General features: G+C 45.1%; 1 protein-coding gene across 1 annotated transcript in view; it reads right to left on the reverse strand.

The window, feature by feature from the left end:
* The window catches only part of MPDZ (multiple PDZ domain crumbs cell polarity complex component), a 798,673-nt gene that overhangs the window by 557,211 nt on the left and 213,759 nt on the right, over positions 1–27,703 (reverse strand). The window contains exon 18 of the mRNA XM_085633687.1: positions 26,964–27,077. Coding sequence (XP_085489813.1) covers positions 26,964–27,077 — 114 coding nt within the window. The remainder of the gene's footprint in view (positions 1–26,963; positions 27,078–27,703) is intronic.

The following is a 27,703-nucleotide window of genomic DNA, read 5'->3' on the forward strand; positions in this document are numbered from 1 at the left end:
AAAGCAACATACTATAGAAAGACTTGTACTAAAATGCATTGCTACACTAACTAGTACAATGACCGTAATGTACCGGTGAGTACTCTATGTAAGGATGTGGAAGATGAACTGTATTCAATTCAGTTACAAGGCTTGCAATGCTAAACTAGGCTAGGGAGGGAGAGAGAAAGGGACACCCAAGTCATGAGCTGCACTTGTAATTTATTACTGCAGGCTCGGTTGAGCACCCCAGCATGAGAGCTTTCACCAGCAAACTATTGTCTGAATGAAGCATTTCTTGGTTGCCAAAATACATCATGGATGGGATGCCATACAATTTGTGCACACAAAAAATCAAACTTGCAAAACATCAGTGTCAAATTACTGTGTTAGTAAATATTTTTCTTTGACATTTACTGTCCCAGCACCTGGTACCTAAGTAATTTCTGTGATTTTGTGACACCCCATGCTACTCATTAATTGAAGAAGAGATCAATTTGAATTTAGCTATGCTGTGTGTTCCTGTTTGTATTTTTTTTTGTCCTATTAAACACTGATCCACAAAAATATACATTATGTGGAAAAATATTGCTCTTGGTCGAGATCCATTCGTCACTTTACCTGAAAACCAAACAAAGCAACCCACTTTTTGACCTGGTTTCATGAAAGTCAACAATTTTTTGCTCACCTGAAAGGCAGCTCTCAAAATGCCAACGCCACTGCATCATGCTAAGTGGTAAATTCTACAGCAATGCCAGTCTTGCAAATGAGGAAGACAGACCTCGCTTGCAGGCACTACGGCATAGCACACATTTGTGCTGGGAAGTTTTCTCTCCTGAAAATGTTTTTTGTACCATAATGAAAAAGAGTCCAATTATCTCTTCTGACACAAAACAAAAAGACGTCTCTCAAGTACGCAGATTCTGTCAACTCCATCATTTCTTAACACATAATTAACAATGAGTAAATTACAGGGTAGAGAAGAAATAAAATCGATGCGAGCTTCAAGACTCCATTTCTAAAAGTATAGCCCTACACTTGCAAACGTGCAAGACATACAGCAATTGGTTTAATCGGTGTAATTTTGATAAATCAGGCATGCCTTCCAGAAAAGGATAATGTTCTGTACTAAAAGGCAAGCAATAATAACGCAGAATTATGTATTTCTGTCTCCTTCAGAGCAAAGGACAGAGTTAGTAACATTTTTGAAAATCTAAGGAACAGCACAGTTCCAGATTTATGAAGGTTCAGTGCACAGTTAAAGGGGGGCAGCAACACTACATATTCTGGGTGCAGCTGGCCTACTCATTAAGCATTCAGAGGTCATGTTTCCCAGTCTATGAATATTCAACGGTGCAGCTGTTGCACCTGGCAGAGTAGGGTAGGTCAAGTGGAATCTATGAAGTACACTAAGCTGGTCACAAATGCTGTACATCCTAAACGGTGCACTTACAGCATTCTAAGCCACATAAGATGTGTTGGTAAATATGTTTTATTTTAATGAAGGCCACTCTCCATGCCTGGTGATGGTTTACACAAATGGAGGGCATTCCTGTGGGTATTACATCCTTCTGCCACCAGCCGTGTCAGTGTGTTCTTACCGTTTGTCTCATAATGGTAGTGTAGAACGGAGAGAGCAGTATATGCTGTTTTAACTGCTTCATTGCTCCCTTTTACCGTATATTCATAAGAATGTGCATTTTATAATTCATTCTTTGTCTGGTTCCAGTTGCCTGTTATGTTCAAGTTGAGGATTTGCTCTACGAATATCTCATAAGGGGGTTCAGCTCAGTGGTTGATTTGTAAAAAAAAAAAAAAAAGTGCTGGGGCTCTAGTCAGGAGGCAGCTTGCACCAGCCCATTTCTCCTGTTAGCGCTGCCTAAAACAGAACCAACTACTAACCGTTAAAGTGGGGAGAGAATGTGGCGTAATGGCTGGCGCTGCCGACTTTGGAGATGGGGAACCAGTTTCGAGTCTCCGCGTTTTGCTCAACTTCCTGTGATGCTGGGCAAATCACTTCATCTCCCCGTAAATGAATGCGCCCTTAACTGGTGCTCATGAAAAGCGCCGTGTTGATGATCAAGTGCTGGTGCTGAGCACCGGAAACACAGGCTTAAATTAAGCACTGGTTCAGCCTAGCGACTTTCAACAAATCCAGTTGTATACCAGTCGTGGCCTATGTCTTTGTATCTGAATATGGAATGTACAATACATCAGCGTCCTCTAGCTCTTTTTTTTGTTGCAACCTTTATTTTCATTATATTACATACCCAAAAAATATAGAGCAACATAGTCAGCACAGGCCAGTTGCACTGAACAAACATATAATCTTGACAGGTATTCGATAAGCATGACAGTAGAGATGGCGGAGTACATTGTACATTGTAATATACATAAGTGCAGTGGCAGGTTATTCCAATATAGGTACATGAATTGTCATGGCTAATGTCCCTTTGAAGGGCCCGCACCTTCCATAAACACCCCAGATCGACGAGGTGTTGGCTACCAACCGTTCTCCTACATTACACCTCATCTAGAGTAGCTCAGGAACAACCACTCTTGTCTAGTAAATCAGTAAACAGGGCAGACATCCCATCAATCACAAGTCGCCGTCCAACTCCTCATCCTCATCTCCAGCGCTCTCCATCTGCGTTAAGTATGCTTGATATGGGCACCATATGTCTTTCGGGCTATTACGTGGTGGCATAAGATCGTGATAAGCATCAGATTGCGTATTACAGAACGTCACGTCTGCATGCCACTCCTGTAAAGTGGGGAGGGGGGCCCTGAGCCAATGAATCGCTATCCTCCGCCACGCAAGCAGAAGGCCCAGTTCCACAAGTCGCGGACTAGTCTTCGGGACATCCATATCTTAACCCAAAAGGAAGAGTAAGGGAGAGCAGGTCAGAACTTCCCTAGTGATTGTACGCAGCTCTTGGAATACTGCAAACCAGAAGCACTTCACACCAGGGCAATGCCACACCACATTGGCAAAGCAAACATCGTGGGGATCGGGAATCAGCACGCTGCTCGTAGTGGTAGTTGCGCCAGGGTGCCGTAGACCTGAATAATATAGTTAAAATGTAAAAGCCAGTGGCGGCCATTCAGGGATACAGTGCGTACAGCAGAGCAGCAGAATCAGAATACAAATATATTTTATTGGTTAATTAATTAAAACCATAACAATGTACCAACAAATTTAAATATAAAACACTATTAAAATATACATAAAATAAAAAAAAATATGCCTATCAAAATTACGAGATACCGCAGGACCTGAGCACATAATTCGCAAATCAGGACTAACAACATTATGCGATACATCAGACATAGTCTCTAAAATCATTACAATATACCATCAAGATTAAATAAAAAACACAATTAAAATGTGCATAAGAGGAAATGTGTCTAATACAAATTACGAATTGCAGCAGGATCTGAAGCATGGAATTGAAGTTTGAGGACTAAAGAGTATTCGATACATTAGGTAACAAAGAGAGTCTTGAGAACTAGTCCCTAAAGTGCTATTGCGCTTTACCCATATATTGTGCATATCAGGCGTAGTCTCTAAAGTGCATTTGTATTTCACCTCAAACTATGTTTTTAAAACTTTCTCATAATTTCTTACAAATTTTACTAAATGACAATAAAGCTGTGGGTCATTCGGATCGAGACATCTTAATATAGCTGTTCAACAGGTACGAATGCCTCTTGCATTAAACAGGTTCTTCGGTAGTTGTCGACGGTATAGACTTAGAGCTGGGCAGATGCATACTAAGTAAATAAAGTCCTGGGTTGGAGATCCACAAAGGCTGCATGACTTTGGACCCTGATACATCCAGCCTGGCAGGTCTGCATTAGACGGTAGCATTCAATATCATATTGCCAGCAACTTGGTCTTTAAATGGGGAGAAAATGACAGACCCAAGTATGTTGCTGGTTGCAGTTTTGTATCTGATTGCAAAACCATTCATGCATGTGCTCGTTTACTTAGCCTGGCTTTGTCCTCTGTTAGTGAATGCTGCTTTAATGCCTTCTTTAGTAGTTGCTGAAAGGCATAAAATGGTAGGTTCCACTGCCACAGATCAACCATATTTCTAAGCTTTATTGATGTATGTAGATACTTGGTATAAGCAGAATGGGAATCACCTTGTATTGCATTCCAAAGCGCATTATTGGGTTGATTTTCACGGTTGCACCAAACTTTATACCAAGTTTTTATCGTTACATATCTTCTGTGCAGTTGCTGATGGTGCAACCCGAATTCTAACTGGATTTGTGCCGGTGAGGAGTTACACGGCAGAGAGAACACCTTTTTGTATACTCGTGATTGACGGGAGTCCACGAATGCCGCATCTTTACCATGCTGAACTTCACTTCCGTAGGCTACTGTTGGCAAAAGGTTTGCTTTCATTACCATTGAAAGTGGAGTGAATGATGGACCTTTTAACCTCTTTGGCATCAAACAAAACGCAAATATGAGACCATTCCCCTTTTTCAGCAAGGCTTCATTCTGCTTTTGAATAGATAATCGACTGTGCATCTGAACCCCTAAGAATTTATAACTACTGATCACTTCCAGTTTTGTATTACTAATTTTGAATGGTGATTGTTTATGAAGGCTGCAGCTTATTATCATGGCTTTTGTTTTTGTGACGTTTATTTCTAGCAGATTTGCCTCTGCAAAGTTCCACAATTCGTTAATTGCTCTTTGCAGGCCAATTCTTGTGTGGCCTAAGAGCACGATATCACCTGCATAAGAGAGGTGTGTAAAAGGCAGCGTGCCCAAATGTGGAGGGTGTGAGTTGGTTCCATCTAGCCTTGGTGATAAGTCGGCCAGGAAAAGATGAAACTAGTTGGGTGCGAAAACACAGCCTTGTTTAAGGCACTCACTCGTGTAGATTTTCCTGGTTAACCGCTTTCCATCGGCAATTTTTACTTGCATCCATATCTGGGTATACAATTGCATTAAAGGTCGCAATATTGTTTAGAGAAGGCCCCACTGCTTCAACTTATGCCATAAAATGCCGCTATTAACCCGATCAAATGCAGCTTTAAAGTCTACGGAACATAGAAACAGATTTTGTCGTTGTCATAAGCTTTTGTCTGCCATTAGACCTAGGGCGAGAATGTTTGTGGTAGTACCAGTGCCCCTTCGAAAGCCAGACTGATTGACGGGGATTTTGTTTTTACTCTCTGACCAATCTATTATATCCACCTAAATCAATGAGGCATAATATTTTGCTTCTGCATCTAATAAGGCAATCAGACAGTAATCAGCTGGGTCGGTTCAGTCCCTACCCTTATAAACCGGATTGATTATAGAGCCTCTCAAGGTCTCTGGAAGATTGTCTGTAATATTTACCTTGTGAAATAGGCAGAACTTGGCGACACAAAAGTCTGGATCTTGCTTGTAAATTGATTGCGATATGCCATTTGGGCCTGGCGCCCCATCTAGCCTGCCCTTAACTATGGCCTTGGATATTTGTTCTTCAGAATATTGTGTAAATGGTTGACATCTTGTCATGGTGCTCTTCGTGATGCTTCCTGACTCATTGAAGATCATAAGTTTTATGCACTTGGTGAGCTTAGTTAATCCCTGTAATTCTGCTAGTGCTATAAACTCTGCTGAAGTTTCTAGTGTTGATTGCATTATTGCGGTTTGGCCCTTGATCTAGGAATAGTTTGATATTTTCTGCATCACAGTTTTTTCCACAGCTGTTATTGAGAAGGTGGTGGTTATATAGTGTATCCATGCAGACTCTGTGACGTAGGTTGTGTTTATGACTTTTGAAGATCTTACAAGCGAATTGACTTGTTCCCAAAAGGCCCTTGCATTTGATCGTTTAGCGTTATGTAGGAGTTTGGCCCAAAATGTATCCAGCAGCAATCTACTGCCCTCCCAAATTTGTTTTTGGACTGCTTTTTGAGTAATTGTATTTGTGCCCAGGTCATTTTGAGTGGATTTGGGCCTCTTGTGGTTTGGATCGCTCTTCTTCATTTTTTCCTTAAATTTCTGCCTGTTCTGCTCAGCACACTGCTTTGGTCACCCTCTGTACTTTTGGCACGAGTTTGTTAATGGGGCCTCCTGTAATAAGTTTGTTAAGAAGGTGACCCAAGATTCTACCACCAAACCTTTCTGAAATTCATATATTATTATAAGTTCCTTTGCCCTTGATGTGATTTGGGGAAGTGTACTACAAGTCCATCTTAAGCGTTTAAGATTTATCGATGTTATTGACACTATCTCTGTTGGTGCTATGTGCCTTGGAAAGAAGTTATCAATTCAAGACATTGGCACGAGTGGTCACTATCGGTAGTATATATGATCGAAAATGATTTTGTTTGGGTGAGCAGTAGTAGGGAGAAAATTGTATAATTTATAGTCGAACGTGTGTTGAGACCATGATACGTACAAGCCGGAGGTCTATCGTGTGCAGCTCTGCCGTTTAGTACTCTCATCCCTAGGTTTCCAAGATCTGTCACTAGCTTCCGCCCCCCTAGGTTCGATTGTTCAAACGTTGGGTGAGATTAAGATTGCACTGACCAGACTGCATTTGCTGCAGTTATGTTATTGTCTGCCTCCGGGCGAATATCAAATCTGAGTTAAAATCACCCGTTAGTATTGTTTCCCACATAGGATGTTCGAACCAAAGTACTGCTATAGTTGCAATCAGTAATTTAAATAGCCCTTTTTTAGTCTCATGTTTCGGATGTCCATATAATTTAATAGGAATGATAGTACTTGCCACTGTGTTAGGACCTAAATCCATTTTTATTAGTTGCATATCAGTTGTTGTAGTGAGCAGTTGGGCTGATGTAATGTTTAGCGTTGTGGAGATATATACGGCGAGGCCGCCCTTTGGTCTGCCGTGCCGCTCGGTTCTTACTGCTTCTAAGCGGAGGACAATGCACCCTGGGATGTGTACAGGGGCTATTAACCATGTTTCTTGAAGGGCAACGATTTCGAAGTTTTTCCAGTTCTCAGGTGGTACGTTGTCATGCTTTGCACCTGCTATGTTCCATGACAAGATGTTAATTGGTGGGAGCTCGGATATAGTAGGTGTTATTAAGGGTCATTCTCTTTGTTTGTCGGGTCTTTATCTGCCTGTTCTCTGTGAATTGTATCTTGTGTGTTCAATGTTGATGCCTTGTCAACCTCTTTGCCTCTCGCATTATGAAGTACTGAATAACCAGGCTTAATACTGGGATGATTAAGCTTAGTATTGTGTGAGGATGGCAGAGGAGTGGGGTAACATTGCTTTGTAGGCTTAGACAGGGATATACCCCAGGCCTCAAACTGGGCTGCAGCTTTTATTATTGCTAGAGCCATTTCTTCGTTCTTCCACGTTGAGAGAGTTTTTTCCAAGTCGTTACTATTCACCTGTTCAATGAACTTGATTGCTAGTAGGTCTGATGAAGAGAGGTGTTTCAATGTTGGAATGGCTAACCATTACACTTAGGACATTTCCTCTATTTAAGTAATCTTGTGGTCCTTGTGATATGTAATGTGGATTAAGTCAAATCTGGTTGTTTAAAGGTTTTTGTTGGCTCAACAGTTCGTAACTGTGATGCCGAAGCTTGGGTAAGGGTTTATTTTCGGACTGTCGATTTGGATCTTGCTCTCTCCACTTGTTGTGATGCAGATTTACTTTTATCTGAAGTTGTTCTCTACTGGGGTGGTTGCATCTCTGTAATGTGATCCTTGATCATCTCGACCAGGGTTACTGTTTTCACTAGGAGAAAGTAGGTAATCCCCTGGGATTTTATATATTGATTGCGCCTCATTTGTATGTTTTATGATTTGTTGTTGGAGGTTTGTCGATACTCTGATTTTTGTATTCATTATATCCTCCGGTCAGTGTGCATTGCTCATTGTGGGCAGTTTTAAACTGTCTGGGCAGGTCATTATTACAGCTTGAGTTGTATTTGGCCAGGGCCCTCTGCTCAAGTTCTTCTTATTTGTTTTGTTTGGATCAAGTGGGCCCTTCGGATCGCCAGATAATGAGGTTGAAGTCTCCAGTAGAGCTGATTGATGGTTGCGATGTTCCTCCCCTTCTTTCTTATGATCTCCATTTCTTACGGAGAGTGTTGAGCTCTGATTTGTTTCCTCTTTAATGTTAAAGATTGGATACATTCTGTGCACCTGTTGGTCTATCTTCTTATTATTCTGGGGGTGCTTTCTAGCCTTCCTTGCAGGCTTCTTTTGTCTTTTCGTTAGGAGGAGAGGTGGTGTTTTTATGTGATCATTCATAGGATTTGATGGCCGATCGATCGAGCTTCGGGGCTGGACGGGCTGTTTACACTCCTTCAAGATGTTCTTTAGGATTATTGGTAATTCACTTAGTTGATCGACTATTGGTCCACATGCACAATTATTTGACGGAGCGGGATAGCTGAATTATTTTTTGCAGGTATTGGACCCTTCGGAAAATCCAGTTTGGAATTTATACCTGAAATGTGTTCAGCAATAATATTTATCAAGTTGATTTGAATATCAAGTTTGTCTGACTGCATATTGAGGATGTTAATTGAGGTGGGCAGAGTTTTGATTAAGGAGATGTGCAGGTTTGAAAGCTCTTCCATTTTTACATCGGGTTTGTTATTCCTTTCCATTGGTAGTCGACTAATGTTCAAATGGCTTGACTCGTTTTGTTCCTTTATAGGCCTGACAGCCATGGACAAGCTGTCTTTATCACATTTGTCCTCAGATGAGGTCCGCTGATCATTATGTGTTTTAATTGTATTTTTATATGTTCGACTAGTAATTTCACCTTTTGACTGACCAAGTGATTTTGGTATTTCTGTTTTTGAGCATTGTTCTGCTATTAATTGATGTTGAGCTTCCGAATTGAGTGACCGTTGAGTATTGAGTGATGCCGTAAGTGGATTCTTATTTGTAGTGGCATTGGTTTTTGACCATTCTAGCGAACTTGATATTTCTATTATTGATTGTTCTTCTATTGCCTGCCACCCTTTTTCCACTGGGCTGTCTAAGTTGAACCCTCCCCCAGCATTCCCCAAGCCCCTTACCGCAGTAGCGCACTGGTTCGGTTCGGTTTCCTGGCCTCAGCTGGAATTTTTGGGGCAGCACAACAGCCGTTGCGGGCTCAGACGCGGGGCTGCAAGGCCGACCAGAGGCGAAGTACCAGCGGTGGAGGAACCCCCCTGTGTCAACAGGCCGTCAGGACCGTCAAGACCGCCGTCAGGGGACCGCAGTACAGGCAGCAGTAAACAGTAGATGGCGAGCGACGGGGACCTTCGCTTCCCCTTCTTCCTCCTTCCTCACAGCCATACCACGCCTCCTGGCGTGCTACATCCATACGCCACTCAGAAGTTGAGCTGAACTCTCTTCCTCCCCACCGGTACTGGCCGCCGGCCTCGGTCTTGCACGGTGCCCCTTCCCTGGCCTCTCAGACACACTACAGGCTTTCAGAGTCCCACTCTATTCCCGTCAGAGCCGCGCAACCCAACATACGTCATGAGGCCGGCCGGTAGCACAGTAGTACTTTGTCCTGTCACTCCGCTTCCTTCAATGGCGAATGCTCGCAGTACGTCCATTGTTTGTCACTAATAACTAAACGTAAATCCTCCTGCCAGTCACTGCGAGCTTTGGTGACACCAGGTCACCGAGCCTCTTGCTGAAGTGCATAAAGCGCAGTGATCGCTCGCCGTGGTGATGATGTATGCAACAAATATGTACTGTCAGTATCTCTATGGGCTCCGCTAGGGAATCGTTCAGTAAGGCCCGCATCATATGATTCACCAGGTAGAAATGAAACTGATTAAATATAGACGATTCAGCGTATTGTGAGCAAACCTGCTCCCAAGTGTGGAGCTCCCTGTCTTCAAAGTCACCCATAAGTTGGATACCTAGCCCCCTAAGCGCTGTCGCTGCTGCCTTGTCCTGCCCCAGATGACACCACGTACGCCATGTCAGTGGGAGATGCGGGAAATAAGAGCATGGACCCAAGCTCTGCAATCGCCTGCTTCTTCCAGAGTCTGTGTGTGGTGCTTATGCGGTCTATAGTGCATACGCAACACCAATGTGGATTGAATAGGCACTGGGGGAGTGTTAAGGGCAGCGAGGTGTCTTGCTCCAACAAGAGATGCACTAAGTACCCTGAACCATGAATCCAGAAGAGCACAAACAGACAATGAGCAGCAATTTAATAGGTTTCAAGATTTGGTTAATTTAATCCCCCCATCGCATATGGGAGAGTGAGGGTATCCCAACGCTCATGCAGCTGCTTACCAGCACAAGCCAGGGTTATCATTATTGCACACAGTGACTTGAAGACTGCACCTGGCAGGGGTAGTGGGATGTTTGCAAAAAAGAAAAAAAAAACGAGAGATTATCACCATATTCATAAGAGCTATGCAGCCACTCATGGAGAGGGGAAAGCGAATCCAACGGTCAACCACTTCCGTCAGGCGGTGGATTGCTCTACCGTAGTTTTTGCGCATCACTACCTCGGGGTCCATATGCACTTGGATGCCCAGATAGCGCACAGGCTCTGTCGTCCATGTCAGTGGGTATTCAAGAGGCATCTGTGTTGTGAGAGCAGTAAGAGGGAATATGAGGGTTTTATCCCAGTTAATACGCAACCTGGAATGTCCTCCCAAAAGGACGACCTCACGAAAAACCGGCAACAAGTTTTGTTTAAGATTTCTCACATATAAAATCGGGTCTCCAGCAAAAGTGGACACTATAAACGTATAATTGGAGAAACGAATGCTACAATGCGTGTGCTACTACCGGAGCACACAGGCCAGTGGCTCTGTGACTACTTTAAATAACAATGGGGACAGGGAACACCCCTGATGCGTGCTCCTCATGATGGAGATTGGGACAGATACTTGACCATTAATTCGGATCCTCGCTGTCGCCTCTGTGTGAAGAACCTTGACAAGCTTCAAATAGACATCTCCTACACCTAAAGTGCGCAGAACCCAATGCATGAACCCCCGCTTAGAGTCAAATGCCTTCTCTGCCTCTAAAAAGATCGCTGTGGCGCAAACATTAAGATAACTGTGGGACTTCACCCTGCAGTGGGTGCGTAGATATGAGAAACTATCAGGGCACAAAGCCCGATTGCTCAGGCACCAGTATGCTAGGGTGTCAGGTGCCTTCTCTCCCGGGATATCTTTTAATGCAGCAGCAACGTCAGTGGGGCAGAGAGGCACCATGAGCTGCTCCCTATCCTCCACGGTCCACCCCTTCACAGTTTTATGGGATAAATAGCCCGTCGTGGCCTGCAAGTCATATGTAATGCAGGAAGAGTAATGGTCAGCACAGTAATGGTGGAAATGGTCCACCATCTGGTCTCAACAATGGACAGGTGTCCCCTGTTCATCCGGGACAGCAAGCTCCTCGCTGTCCCCACAGCTAGGTTCAATAAAGTCTGCCAGTGTTGCACTTGGCCATTCGCCCTCGCAGTAAATGCATGCTGTGGCATATTTACCCAAGTGTGAACCTCAGTCTGCGCCAGTTCGTTATATTCCTCTAATTAGTTTCGTATATCGTTTAACAGCTGCTGTTCTCCCGTTTCCCCATGAGCATGCGCCTCTGCGTTAGTAATCCAAAACTAGGGGCCAAATGTGTCTCCTGCAGTCTAGCAACATCTATCTTGTGATGCTGCAAGTACAATACCACCTTATGGATCTTACGGCTATCAGTCAAACCCCGTACATTCCATGTAAGAAAATCCAGACAGGGCCAAGGCCTCACATCTGTGGCTGCGCCCTCCATACTGTCAGGTACATCCATGCTTTACATTTTCCAAATAATGTCTATACAGTAAGTCATGCATTCATTGTTGTCATCACCTGTGGCATGTAAGCAGCTAAATATGTCTAATACCCACCCCCACCTGCGCTATGCTTCCCAACAGTTGGCACAGCAGCATAAAACACAACCTCATCCCTACCATCATCCACAACAACAAACCCCAAAGGAATACTGTGGTACACACAAGGGAACAAAGAGTGCCAGCCAAGCACCTCCGCAACAGCAAGTCGCTGGAGGGCCGCATCCAAATTGTATACCTTGTTACACGAGTAACATGTAAACTTAAACTCATATCCAAGTTACGGATTTTGAATGAGTGCCTAGCACCGGTGCTGCCCCACCCATCTCCACAGGTCTCCCGCACAGGTACTTGCATAAGAAGGTTAATGATGTTTCAGAACTTACCAAGACCAGTAGTTCCACAGACCCATGCCAGCACCGCAATCACCAGCAAAGTATTACAACATCAAGTCGACAATACATATTACAGGAAAGGTAGACCCTGCGGTGCCAGGGGAGACAGTGCAAGAAATGTAACCATAGCAATTGAACACTTAGACTACTTAGCAGTTGGTCTCATTCAGGCCTCTCCATGTCCTGCAAGGCCCTTGAGTCACCATCCTCCGCTCGAGGTGAGCGATGTAGTCTATCAGCCGCTTCTTGATGCTTAAGAAATTGCTGTAAGGATTTAGGGTCTCTGAAGATCTGAGGCTTGCCAACCACAGTTAATCATAATCTGGCCAGGTATAGCATAGCCTAGTCAAGTTTTAACTCTTGCAATTTCCGTTTGACTGGAAGAAACTGCCTCCTTGCTTCCTGGACATGTGGCGTGAAGTCTGGAAAATTGGAGCATTACGTGCCCTCATATCGAAGTGTTCGCAGCTCCCTGGAGCGAAAAAGCAATGCATCCCAATCAAGGTAGTTGCTCCAATCTTCCATTCCCCATGCAGGGTATACCCTCTCTTCTAGCCTACAGTAGGCCCCTCACCGCATGCTAGCCCAACAACTATGTATAATGTCACTCAGGACTCGCATGCACTCCCCCACCTCTTTACCGCAGCTGGTTGTGTAGACTACGCCGCTGGGCCCGCCCCAGTCCATAGGGCCATGGTGCTCTATGGTGGGCGAAAGGGCCTTGGTCGTGAACACGCCAGCAGCTCTTCAGCGCTACTTAATCGCCTGCATCAGGGCTGCAGATCAGGCACTAGAGGCTTAAATGGGGGATCAGTGAGAGCCCCGGGGCAGTAGACCCCTGCGGTGGGGTTCAATTATCGCTCAAGAGCAGGGTTGCCACCTCCGAAAGGCCTGGCTTGGGTGATAAAAGTCCCTCACGCGGTGCAGGCACAGTTCTCACCACTGCGCAGTGATAGTTATAGTCAGCAGCCATGTGGGCTCTGGCACATGGCCTGGCAGGAGAGTGAAGCGCACCCCACAATGGGCCGTGCCCCCAGTCATTCGTCACAGAGCCCCCCTCCAGGCTCCGGGGCCTCTGTATTGTGCAGGTAGGCAGTTTCACAACAGGTACACGGCTGAAGCTGCCCCCATAATCAGCACCGCAATCCGGCCGCAAGGCAGGCTCAAGCAGTCCGTAGCTCAGTCCCGGGACTAGCTTACCAGGCACACAGAGTGGTGGGGCTCTATTGTACACGCTAACAAATGATTATGAAGGATAATTCACATAACCAAAGTAGCTTGCCTAATAGGCTGCCATCTCCGAGCCAGGCAACCTCCAAACCTGTGTCCTCTTGCTCTTCATGACACTTTGTAACCTAGCCTAGTAGCAGAATCCTCTGCTGCTTGTTCTAAGAAACTGGCTCTATATATACTGCACCAAAGTGAGGTTCAGTGTGTATAGATTCCAAGGGTCTCCAGAGGTAGGCAGAGGTTAAAGTTAGATAGAACCTTACTCTCCAAAGTGGTAGCTTGGTCGAGCAGTAAGGCAGTATCAGAGGACAGTGTTAAGCATTTGATGTACACACACAGTCAGCAAATGAATTCACACTCTCAAGAACTGAACTCTAGGCCAATTGTTTTTGTATAAAAAATATACTGTTGTTTTATTTCTAGAACCAAGCAAGCCTGGTACAGGTAAGCATATAAATACTTTACAGTAGTAAATTACTTGTATGAACACAGGTCAAAATTGCAGTATAACTTGTTCTGATTTTGGTTACAGTTTTAGTAAGCAGTTTGCAACAATTAGCAGGTATAGTACATTCAAATGAATAGGCTTTTTAAGAAAAATGCAATTAATTACTTTTCAGATTACTTTTGCTAACACAGGGCTGGATCCTAGATTCAGCGCTGGGACATTTCCTGTAAACAATTGAGTAAATTCGTTTTAGTTAGAGGTACGATTTTTAAAGAATATTATTGTATTTCAAAAGTTGACACTTAGCAGGTAAGTTACTTTTGCGTTACTTTTGTAATCCAGTGCTGGACTCCTAGATTTAGCACTGGGACATCTACTTAAAACAGGTAAGTAATTACGTTTTTGTAGTTTGTACGATTTTTAAAGAATATTCTTGTATTTCAAAAGTTGACACTTAGAAACTTTTTCACAAAGAACCCCCAATGTTATCCTATGGAAGGAAATTCAATTCACAGGTAAGTTACTTTTTAGTTACTTTTCTTACTCAGTGCTAGACACCTGGGTCAGCACTGGGACCTTTCCTGCAAACAGTTGAGAAAATTCGGTTAGGTTATTTGTGCGATTTTTAAGGAATATTCTTAGTCTTCAAAAGTCGACACAAACGTTTTGGGAGAAAAAAGTGTCAATGTTATCCTATGAGGAAAAACAGGTAATCGGTTTCGAGGTAAGTATTCGGTCTTTGAAGTTAGGGTTCTTGGGCAAGGCTCAGGGGTCTCCTAGGGTCAGTGAGGCACTGTTGTTGCACCCCCAGTCGCACTAGGGCGGCCGGGTGCAGAGTGTTGAGGCCCAATGTTATCCTATGGAGGATAGGGGGACTCCGGTTGGTGGCTGCTGGCAAGCAGGCCACGGGGTTGAGGGAGCCAAGCTCCTAGGGTTTAGGACAGGACAAATGGGGAACCAAGTAGGCACAAAAAGTGCACCCTCAGCAGCACTGTGGCGGCCGGGCTCAGAGTGCTGTTTTGGCGAAGGGTGCCCTGTTGTTTTCAATGGGGATTTTCGGTTTTGATTTTCAGCTGCAGGTTCGGTCCAGGAAGACTTCAGGGAGGAACCAACAGCTGGGCAGGTAAGTTGGAGGGCTCAGGGACATAGATGCACCTCGGGTTCTTTTCTCCAGGGCGCAGGGCGGCTGGATGCAGGGGTATCTTTTGAGGTCAGATTTCACCTTACTGGGCCACTCCCGGTTGGGGGCGTCTCTGTGCAGAGGCTGCAGGCGAAGCCGGGGAGTCCTGGAGGGGTCAATCCACGGTGGATTTGGACTATGGAGCGCTGTTGGACCTCGCTGGGAGCGGTGGGCCACTCGAACTCGAGCCATAGGCGACGGGTGCAGTGGTAGTTCCAGGCGTCGGGTTTCTTTGTCCTCAGCAGGCTCAGAGTCTGTTTTCGGAGTTTCTTTTGAACAGGGCTGCTATTCACAGGAGATCCGGTCTTTGTTGAAGGCAGTCAGTCCTCCCAGGGGTTCTGGAGGTCGCTAGCTGCAGGACAAGACGATTTTTGGCGCAGGATCTCTGGAAACTGCAGACGGGCTGTGGCCAAGTCAGTTGTTCTCTGCAGTCTCCTCTGCTGGGCGTCTTCTTTCGATCTTTTTCTTCTTAGGTTGCCAGAATCTCCTTCTTGGTTCAGGGCTGCCCCCTAAATACTGAATTTAGGGGGCGTTTTAGGGGTCTTGAGGTCAGAAGCCAATGGGCTACTGACCTTAGGGTGACTACACCCTTGGTGTGCTCACCCCACGTGGGGGAGTGAGCACAATCCCTAGTCCTGATTGGGGAGTGCCTGCCATCTGCAAGATGGCGAGCACTGGAGAGTGGGCTTCACCTCGCCTCCCCCACCTGAGGGGTGGAGTTGGCAGAGGTGGGCACACCTCCTGGGCTGGCTAGTTTTTCCCGCCTGTCTTCCCGTCGAAAGGGAGGGGAGACAGGAAGGGGGCCTGCTCCTGCTAGCAGGCGAGGCTGGGGGTCACATTACAAAGGCTGCCAGGTCTTTGAAGCTCCCCTGCCACAGATGGCTCTTACTGGCCTGGGGGAGGTGTGAACACCTCCGCCCAGGAAAGGCTTTGTTTCTGGGCTCAGGGAGTGCAGGCTCCCACCCTAGGGGTCCAGAAACATGTCTCGTGGTGGCAGGCTGGTGTGTACCAGTCAGGGAACTCACCAGAGGCTTCTCGTTTTTCAGGGGGCCTCTCAGAGATACCCACTGTGTGCATTTTCCATTACATCCCACACTGGCATCAGTGTGGGTTTAATGGGCTGAGAAGTTTGATACCAAACTTCTCAGTTTTCAGTGTAGCCATTAGGGTGCTGTGGAGCTCGTAATTACAAGCTCCCAGCACCATATGCTCTTAATGGCAGCACTGCACATACAATGCATAAAAATTGGCTTAGACACTGTAGGGGTACAGGGCTCATGCACATGTACCCTCACCGCTGGCATAGGGCACCCAGCTAGAGGGGTGACTGATCTATGTCAGGGCAGTGGGTTGTAGGCATGGCACACAGGGATGTGTGTCATGTCGACTCTTTACTTTGTTCTGCACCAAAACATGCAGCCTGCAAAGGCAGTATGTGTGTGTAAAGGTACAGGGCCTCTAAGAGTGGCACAATAAGTACTGCAGCCCTTAGAGGGCTTCCCTGGTCACAGTGCCCTGGGTACCTATGGTACCATTTACTAGGGGCTGACCTGTGGCCAGAGATGCCAATTGGGTTCGTTTTGGGGAAAGAACACAGGCCCTGGGAATCTGATTGGCAGGGACCCAGGGCACACCAAGAAAAAGTGCATCAGTAGTCTGGCAAAAAGTGGGGGGGGGGGGGGGGGTTACTGCAACAGAAACCCACTTTCCTACACTTGTCTGCAGCACAGTTCTGGTCCTCTGCTTTTTCACTGGTGCTGTGGGGCAGTGGTGAGTTGAGAGGAAGAAAGACTGAACTTGCCAATGAATAATGAGAGACACAAGGGTGTCCAGCAAGGCAGCTCCAGATGCACTGGCTGAACACCCCTGCTAGCTACCCACACGCCCCACAGGACTTACGCTAGGCCCCTGTTATCACTGAATTATTGTGCTCTATATGACACACATGCATCAAAACTGACTCCTCTGCTATGTGCATGTACAATTGCCACTTCACACTGGCTTGCAGCTGTGTGCATTTCACACCCTACCATGAAACTGTATCCATCGGACATTTTATGTTGGCAAAGGGATTTTCTCTACTGTATTTTGAAAATCTTCCGACAAGACCAACAGGAGATTTTTTCATCCACAGCATATAACACTGAGGGGTATAGTGTGTTGTTAATTAGCATTAGTATTTTATATATATTTTTGTAATTTCCTGCTTACTTATTTACACACTTAGCCATAATATCTGCTTCACCCTACCCACCAAAACAGCATGACAAAACAACATTCATTATCTAATGCAGGTTGGAGATTTTCGGTTGCTAATTAGGTTTCATGGAAAGCTTAATCTTCCCATCTGAAATGCTGAAATAACTATTAATGTTGTAAATTCATTAATATTCATCAATTAATAACTCATTCTGCTCATATTATTTATAACTCAAAACAGGAGGTTATATCACGAGGACAGGAAATGCTTCATATTGTAATTATCTCAATTAGTAGTTCTGGTACTAACAGTACTAGTTACTGCTGTGGATACAAACTTTATTTTCAGTAGTTTTATGAGCATTGGTGTCATTTGCAGTGATAATATAGCAGTGTCAGTAGTAGTAATTGAAGATGTGGTAGTGGGTGTGTTCCTCACAGTCACTTGCCAGCTTGCACCATCTTCAAAACCAGCTGCATTATCTATAAAGTCCTTACAACTCACACCCCTGCTTTTCAGGCTGACAGCTCACCATTTCCTTTGGCTCTTGAAACACCTGCAGCCAGGGCACCAAGAGACTGGAGAAGAAGTGGTGCAAAAAAGGAAAAAAAAGGAAACAATGTAATAAAGTGGCTCTGTATATACTGCACCAAAGTAAGGTTCAGTGTGCACAGAGTCCACAGTCCCCAGAGCTTTGGCAGAGGCTAAAGTTAGATATAACCTTACTCTCAAGCGGTAGCTTGGTCGAGCAGTAAGGCAGTATCAGAGGACAGTGTAAAGCATTTGTTGTACACCCTCAGTCAGCAAATGGTCTCACACACTCAAGAACTGAACTCTAGGCCAATTGTTTTGTATATAAAAATATATAGTAGTTTTATTTTAGAACCACAAGTAGGTATCAAAATACTTTCCCAGAATGAGATGCTTTAGTTAAATACTTTCAATAAGCAATAGACTTTTAAATGCAATAGTTACAGTTGTTGCAATAGGCAACACGAGTTAAACACAATTATAACATTGAGCTCAATGGGGATTTTAAAGTAAACGCAATATCAATTACTTTGCATAGGTTTTTCTTACTCAGGGTTGGATCCTGGATTCAGCCCTGGTGCATCTCCTGTAAACAGTTGAAAGAAATCGTTTTTGTTATACAGGCGATTTTTAAAGAATATTTGTATGTTTCAAAAAAAGAAACTTAGAAGAACTTCTGGCCAAAACCAGGCAATGTTATCCTATGGAGGAAAGTTTGGTTATCGGAAAATCACAGTTGTAATTGCTTTGTAGGGTCAGTGCTGGGCACAAAGATCCAACACTGGGATCTCTCCTGGTAACAGGTGAGTAATTTCGTTTTCGTTGATGGGGCGATTTTTAGTGAATATTTTAAAGTTTCAAAACTCGACACAGAATTTCCAAGTGAAACCAGTCAATGTTACCCTATGGAAGAAATGTGAGTTATCGGCTTTTGGGTAAGTACTCGACTGGCAGAGTTAAGGTTCTGGGCATAGACTCAGGGGTCTCCCAGGGTCAGGTAGGTACAGTTGTTACACCCTCAGCGGCACAGGGGCAGCCGGGTGCAGAGAGAGTTAGGCCCAATGTTAGCCTATGGTGGGCAGGGGGCCTTTGGTTGGTGGCTGCTAGCAGGCAGGCCACGCGGCTGTGGGAGCTGGACTCCTGGTCACTTACACAGGGCAAGTGGGGAAGTAGAATAGGACAGATGCTGCACTTCCAGGGGCACTCAGGTGGCTGGGTGCAGGGTGCTTTTGAGCCGTCGGGCGCTCAATGTATTTCAATGGAGAAGCTGCAAGATGAATAAAGGCTGCAAGCTTGGGGACGGAGATTCTTCAGGTGCGACCACCACTTCGAGAGGTAAGTTGGGAAGCTGTAGGTTAGGTAGGCACCCAGGAGCTGGGCACAGGGGGACGCAGGGCACCGGGTGCAGGGGTGTCTTTTGGCGTCAGAAAATCTTACCACCTGCTGGTCGCGGTTGGAGGGGTCCCTGGTGTTGAGGCTGCAGGCGTCGTCAGGAGCGTTGAGGAGGGTCCTGGGGTGCTGGATTCTTGGTCACAGTTGCCAGGGGGACGTCCTTGTGGTCTTTGTTCACTCAGGCACAGGCCGGGCTCGGCGGGTGCAGAGTGTGCTGGATTTGCGGTTCCTGGCTGGTACCAGGGGTTGTTGCATGGTTTGAACAGAACCACTGCTCGTGGGAGTCCCAGTCTTTTAGATGAGCAAGGCTGTCAGGTCCTCCGGGGTTTTCGAGGTTGCTGACCACTGGAGACGCAGGGATTTAGCAGGAGCAGGTTCGAGGGTCGACAGGCCTGTAGGGCTGGGATCAAGTCAGTTGGTGTCGTCCTCTTGTTAGCAGCTGCACGGCAGGTCTTTCTTCTTGTTCTTGTTTCAGATTCGGGATCTGAGGAAGGAAGGTTCAGGATGCCCCTAAATACTAAATTTAGGGGCGTTACAGGTAGGTAAAGGTCAGGGACCAATGGGTCCCTTCCCTTGGGTTGGTACACCCCCTATCCTGCCACTCTCCAGTGGGAGGGGGGCAGGAGCCTAGCCCTGATTGGGTAGGGCTCCCCATCCTCAAGATGGCGAGAGCCCGGAGTTGTGCTTCACCTCGCCTCCCCCACCTGAGGGGTGGGGTTAGCAGAGGCTGGCACACCCCCTTTCTTCACTTGAGTTTTCCCGCCGATCTTCCCGCCAGAGTGGGGGTCAGAACCGGTGGGGGCCAGTTGCTGAGTACAGCAAGTGACATGGAGAAGCTCACAAAGGCGGCATGCCTTTGAAGCTTCCCGGCCCATCCTGGGGGAGGAGACCTAGTACCTCGACCAGGATGTGCATTGTTGCAGACCCACGAGAGCGGATGGCTCTCTACCCAGGGGTCCAACAACATGTCTGCTGGGAGGCAGCCTATGCAGCCTCTCAGTCAGGACACAGGTCGTTGGTTAGTTTCAGGGGGAATCTCTAAGATGCCCTCTGTTGTGCATTTTACATTAAATCCCACACTGGCATCAGTGTGGGTTTAATGTGCTGAGAAGTTTGATATCAAACTTCTCAGTCTTCAGTGTAGCCATCATGGTGCTGTGGAGTTCGTGATGACGATATCCCAGCACCATATACTCTTAATGGCAGCACTGCACTTACAGTGCCCAGGAATGGATCTGGGTACTGTAGGGGTACAGGGCTCATGCACCTGTACCCACACCACTGGCATAGGGCACCCAGCTAGAGGGCAGTGTGTCTGTGGGCATGGCACACAGGGATGTGTGCCATGTCGACTCTCTGTTTTGTTCTGCACCAAGACACTCAGCCTGCAAAGGCAGTGTGTGTGTGTCAGGGTACAGGGCCTCTAAGGGTGGCACAATAAGCGCTGCAGCCCTTAGGGGCCTTCTCTGGTCACAGGGCCCTGGGTACGTAGGGTACCATTTACCAGGGGCTGACATGTGGCCAGAGATGCCAATTGGGTTTAGGCTTCAATGCAGTTTTAGGGAAGGAACACATGCCCTGGGCAACTGATTGGCAGGAGCCCAGGGCACACTCAGTCAAATTACATCAGCAATTCAGCAAAAAGTGGGGGCATATCATGCAAGAAAGATGGCACTTTCTCACAAACATGCCTTCTCCACATCTCCACCCAGGTACTGGAACAACAGCCCAATATCCACAAAGGGCCCTATTATGTAAAGGGTGCTCTTTTCCTGTTTGTGCCCAGCGCACCTTAGAACAGGTGCGCCAGGTGCAAACAGGGAAAGTGTGCCCTATTACATGGAATGTGCTGCCACCAGGGCAGCAGTGAACTTGCGCTGCACCCAGCAGCTGCTTTGAAGTCACCACGTGTTTCACTGTGCAGGCAGCAACTCGCCTGCACTTTTACAGGGGATTAGAGATCCCCTTGCAGGCGGGTGCAGTGAGTGACTGCACCGGCCTGCAAAGGGATGCCTGGGGGTCCATGGGACCTCTTTCCCCCTCCAGGAGGCTGCAATCAGGGGGTGCACTGACAGAGCGCCAACTGTAAGTGAACCCCCTGACAGCTTCTTTGCCTCTGCGCCCACGTCTATAAGGCAAAGGGATCCCCTCATTTGTATGGACTCACGTCCCCATGCAAATGAGGGAATGCCCTCTAAAGACAGAGCTGGCACTTTATGTGTGCCAGCACTATTGGTATTACAGAAGAGGTAGCACAAGCGTCTGCGGCCCCTTCTGTAATACCAAAGTGCTCCAGGGGTGCGCAAAGCACCCAGGGCACTTCCATAATACGGCACTTCCACAACACGGCCCAGGGCACTTACATAGTACAATCCCAGGACTTCCCCAATCTTCCTTCTGTTTAGGAAAGAACTAAAGACACATCTCTTTAAAGAACAGTACATCACCATGCAGTCGAGTTCCCCTTCACTTTTAGAACCCAGCTACACCTCCAATCACAAGCTGACGGTGTCTTTGCCTTTGACCTCTTACAGCACTGCACTGCATTTTGGCTAGATGTGCACAATACCACATACATACAGGAATGATAGAAATATTAGGAATGTTGGTAGGGTTACAAATCGTTTCAATAATAAAAGTGGCACTGGTAAAATTACTAGTATGAGTACCAGCAGTAGCAACACTGGCAAAAACACTGCTAATAGTAGCAAAAATGACAATAGTATCAAGGGCGCTGGAGCTAGGGACCCGGAAGGTGCTGCACGACCCCTAGTATGACCTGGTTGTAATGTAAAAGGAGAATGTGCAATAAAGAGATCTTTCATTTTGTCTTGATCTTGTAGCATGTAGCATGTAGCATCTGCTGTGTATTGAAAGACCGAGGTCAAATGTCAGACAGTGTCTTAGGGCAAAACTGCTGTTTATTATTTTTATTTTTACACTGAGGCGGTTGTTTACTATTCTCTTTTTCTAGTGGGAAGTGAGTGAATTTTGCAACCAACTATCCTCCTTGGGTAACGAGAGTGGGAAAGCAGAAGGCTGAAGTATGGCAAATATTTTCTAACATACAACATCGCAATCAAAATATATCAGCAGCAAGTAAACAGCAAATGTCTACTGAACATGCATCAAGTCAAATACTGGAAAAACATACTATCTCAAGTGAAATGTATTCTCAGAACCGTGAAGGAAACACAGATGATAACAAGATCAAAGCAAACCAAGACACTTTACTTGTGTGATAAATATACACAGAAATCAAATCCCCATGTATTGTTTATGCATTATATAGGTTGAGCAGTACACCTGCATACCTAATGAAAATGTAATGGTTATTTCAATATGAAATGTTCTCTTTGTTGATGGCAGCAACCCCTAACTCCATTTTTTACTCCTATATTTTTGACAATGTGCTGCAGAATGCACCACAGGGCGCTTACTACAACCACACCATTCCCCTACTGATTCGGCTTTGCTCATTTCCTACACTATATGTAGCACTTGCTCTCATTTTTCAAAAACCCTGCGACTTTAGTGACAAAATAATGAAGGCCTCACCCCAACTCTGAAAATTGTTTCAGCACCACTGAACAGTATCAATATTTGCAATGGTAGCATTATTACAAAATACATACATTATCAGGAGAGTAACAGCAGCAGACATAGCATTAGCAACAATAGTACAACTATTAATAGTAACTGTACACTACCAGTACTAGTAGCACTTAGGGTGTATTGCAAGTAATATTAGCACTTAAAGTTATAAATAACAGTAGCTGGTGTAGTAACACAAGGACCAGCCTTGCTAGCACTGGCGTTGGTTGCAGCAGTATTAGTACCTATATTATTAGTGCCATTAGCCGGTTTAGTACAGGAAGAAGTCGGACCTATAGTATTCGTATCCAATGCTTGATACTATAATAATGTAAGCTGATGGGTACACATTCCCTAGATATGTGTATCAGCGGGCAGAAAGTAGCACAAAAAATCAAATTTGTATTATACACGTTCTTGTAACAAATATATACATTGCAATTGTTGCCTTTGTTGCAATTTCATAATTGAAGGGTTAAAAAGAAGAGACAAGTTTTAAATAGAAGAAAGGAGTACAAAAATAAAATAAAAACTCAAAAGGACATTTTGACTTGGGAATCTGGCAGAATTTAGAATTTTAAGAAAGGATAACATTTTCATTTATCAAAGGTGCATGTCCCTTTTTAGGTCTCGCCTAGCTATTGCGTTTATGCAATCGCTATGCGAGACTCTAGTAAGAGGGGCATTTCAATGTGCTCCCAAAAGTGGATTGCATGGCGAGCATGCGCACAATCACGTGCATCGTGCCGCCATGCAATCCGTTTGGGGAAGCGCTTCAGCCCACTGGCGCGTGCACGTGTAGGCACAGCCTCGGCATCATACTTCAAAGGGTCCGCTTCCCCGCCTGGAATGCGCTCCCCCGCCCCCGCCACAGCATGCCGAGAGATTGTTTCCTAATGGCACCTCTCACAACTGTCCCTCCCCCACCACAGGGCTAGTCTCACGGACGCATTGCCATCCATCGATTTCACTGTCATACCCGTGTTCTCTTTGCCTTTCAGCACACAGCCCTCCCTCCGTGTTTTCTTGCAGCTTTGCCCAGATCTGAGTCTCAAACAACCAAAATAATAAGTTTTCCCTGCACGCTTTCTGCGCTTACAAAGTAAACATATGCCGCGCTCATTCCCTTTTCATCCTTCTAAGGTCGATAAAATTAACTCCATTAATTCAGCGTCTAAGTATTTAAATAACCATATGTTTTCTTGCAACTTTAGGCACTTCACACATACAGCCCCACTGCTCACACACACAGGCATCAAGGCAGCAACAGAATGCTCTGAGCCCCACCAGTGTTTGCCACACACACATGCCTCTCGCATCTCGTGTTTTCTTCCAGCTTTGGCCCGTGTTCTCTTTGCCTTTCAGCACTCAGCTTCCCCGTAACCACCATTTAACTAACATCCTGCCACACTCATTCCATTTTCATAATCGCTTTCACTTTCATGCCCGTGTTCTCTTTGCCTTTCAGCACACAGCTTCTCTGTAGCCACCATTTAACGACCATCCTGCCACACGCATTCCATTTTCATCCTCGCTTTCACTTTCATGCCCGTGCTCTCTTTGCCTTTCAGCACACAGCTTCTCCGTAGCCACCATTTAACGACCATCCTGCCGTAAACACCATTTAACTACCATCCTTTTAGTTAAAATAAAAGAATTGCCTCTAAGGGTTTAAGGAACCATAGAAATACAAGGCAAGGCAGCAACAGAATGCTCTGAGCCTCACCAGTGTTTGCCACACACACATGCCTCTCGCCTATCTCTCCCCCGCCCTCCCCCCTCCGTATTTTCTTGCAGCTTTGCCCAGATCTGAGTCTCAAACAACCAAAATAATAAGTTTGCCCTGCACGCTTTCTGCGCTTACAAAGTTAACATATGCAGCGCTCATTCCCTTTTCATCCTTCTAAGGTCGATAACATTAGCTCCATTAATTCTGCGTCTAAGGATTTAAATAACCATATGTTTTCTTGCAACTTTAGGCACTTCACACACACAGCCCCACTGCTCACACACACAGGCATCAAGGCAGCAACAGAATGCTCTGAGCCCCACCAGTGTTTGCCACACACACATGCCTCTCGCATCTCGTGTTTTCTTCCAGATTTGGCCCGTGTTCTCTTTGCCTTTCAGCACTCAAGCTTCCCCGTAACCACCATTTAACTAACATCCTGCCACACTCATTCCATTTTCATCCTCGCTTTCACTTTCATGCCCGTGTTCTCTTTGCCTTTCAGCACACAGCTTCTCCGTAGCCACCATTTAACCACCATCCTGCCACACTCATTCCATTTTCATCCTCGCTTTCACTTTCATGCCCGTGTTCTCTTTGCCTTTCAGCACACAGCTTCTCCGTAGCCACAATTTAACGACCATCCTGCCGTAAACACCATTTAACTACCATCCTTTTAGTTAATATAAAAGAATTGCCTCTAAGGGTTTAAGGAACCTTAGAAATACAAGGCAAGGCAACATACACTCCGAATGCCACTCAGAGCCACATAATTACATGCCACATAACTACAATGCACTCAATACAACAGACACTCCAAAAACCAATCAGTGCCACATAGTTACACACCACATAATTACACAGCGCTCAATGCCACATACACTTCAAATACCACTCAGCGCCACATAATTACACACCACATAATTACACTCCACTCAATGCCACATGCACTCCAAATAACACTCAGTGCCAATTAATTACAATGCAAACAATGCAGGATACACTCAAAATAACACTCAATGCCACATAATTACATGCCACTAAAATCAACATACACTCCACACAAAACCACTCAGTGCCACATAATTATATTCTACATAATTACACTCTACCTATCTATCGCCCTCACTCTATCTATCTATCTATCTATCTATCTATCTATCTATCTATCTATCTATCTATCTATCTATCTATCTATCTATCTATCTATCTATCTATCTATCTATCTATCTATCTATCTATCTATCTTATCTAGCTATCTATCTATCGGACTATTGCACTCTATCTATCGCATCACCACAGCATCACTTAGCACCACCACAGCATCACTCAAGGGCACCCCTACATCACTATGCGCTACCACAGCATCAATTAACGCCACAGCATCACTCGACACCACCACAACATCACTCACCGCCACCACAGTATCAATCTGTACAACCATTCAACAACAACTGGCTCTAATATGTTCTCTCAATATTTAGGCTTTATTACAAATGGCACAAAAAAAATGATAATATTTAACTTCTGTTCTTGGATTTTAGGCGCAATTAACCCCTTGTGTGCCCATGACGAGCTGAACTCGTCATGGGCCGCGGTTGCGCAGTGCCCATGATGAGTCCAGCTCGTCATGAACCCCGCCCGCTAATGCAACGGCCGGCACAGGGCGGGGAAAGGGCGTGGCACACAAGGGGTTAAATACACTAAACATAATCTTTACAAGAGTTATTAACAAAAGTTTTAACGATTGCCATTATAATTTACATTAACTTTTATTTAAGTATTAATTATTTGCAAATATTAAAAGCCATTGTTATTTGTAATATCAATACATCTAAGTCACGTAAATACAACACATATTGCATTACAAATGCTATAGGTGTCACATATGCAACAGTTAAAACTATTGACATTGTACATGAGAAAGCTAGTAATTTCAATAATTTCGATACCAACACATAAATACAAAATTAGTCAATTTACAATACAAAAAGCTCAAACTTTCCTAATGCGAGACCTATTGCATTGCAAATGCTTGTTAGAGAGTGGAGAAGGATTTTAAAGAGGGTTCATTAACCAACCATCGATAGGATGATTTTCCTTAAGTATATCTTTAAAAAGTTAATCAAATAAAAGGAGGCATTTTTTTGTCCTGAGTAGATTATACTATGCTCTGTGAGTCTTTAAAAACCTCAAATGTGCTCTGGAATCCTTGCCCGTGTAGAGATACTCAAAGCATAAGGATAAGATGCAGATCGCATGGAAGGAAATCAAGCATATCAGCTAATGAATGAAATATGAATTTCTTACAAAAACAATTGTATACAAACTAGTCTCCAACAACACTTATTCAATGTCAATGCAAAAAATAGCTTTAAAATAATAAATGTTTAACGTCTTCATGGTAATTATGTTAGAATGCAAAACAAAAGTAATGGAATGCATGTTGGGCAGAGGTAGGGTAGAGTGACTAACCAAAGCACGCTCAGCATGAAAAAGCGCTCTCTCAGCATGCCCTTCCTCCTCAAATTGGGCGGTGTAGAAAAAGGAGTCCTCCTTAGCAGAAACATAACCCTCTTCTGGAGAAAGCTGCAGAGAGAAGGAAGCTCTCAGTTGCATCAGAAGACAGATGATACACAAAAGCATACACAGAAATGAAATGTTCAGGAAAGCGAAGGAAATGGTAGTTCAGAAAGACAATAACACTGGAACAAATTTATGAAACTTAATTTAAGACAATGGAGAAAACTAATTTTCTATGTGTTGAGCCACTCATATGAAATAATTAGCGATCCGTTTCTTAGTATCAGATTTATATTGGGATACATTTGGTCCCACCATCTCGTTTATAGATTTTAACACATTTTCTCATATAATTGTGCCTTCATTTACCAAGATACGCCCCATTTAAACAATCCTTTTTTCATTACCTCTATGGAAGCAGACCACCACCACAGGCTACCCCTCACCCCTTCCATCCCCAATTAACTCGACAGGCCCTGCAAATCTGGAAATCATCGCTTAAGGCGGGAGGGCGTTACAACAAACAAATGATGGACGGAATGCTGACAATGCAGACATTCTCCCCCAGTCAAGAGATCTGGGTTAAATCCATCGTTCTTTTGTCCACTACGCCACCCCAGTTCAGACATGGCCATATGCAAATCAGTCTTGACCCTGTGCCTCATGGGAACAGTCCAGCCCGAACTGCCAAG

Source organism: Triturus cristatus, chromosome 2_1 (genome assembly GCF_964204655.1).
Source record: "Triturus cristatus chromosome 2_1, aTriCri1.1, whole genome shotgun sequence".
Taxonomy (NCBI): domain Eukaryota; kingdom Metazoa; phylum Chordata; class Amphibia; order Caudata; family Salamandridae; genus Triturus; species Triturus cristatus.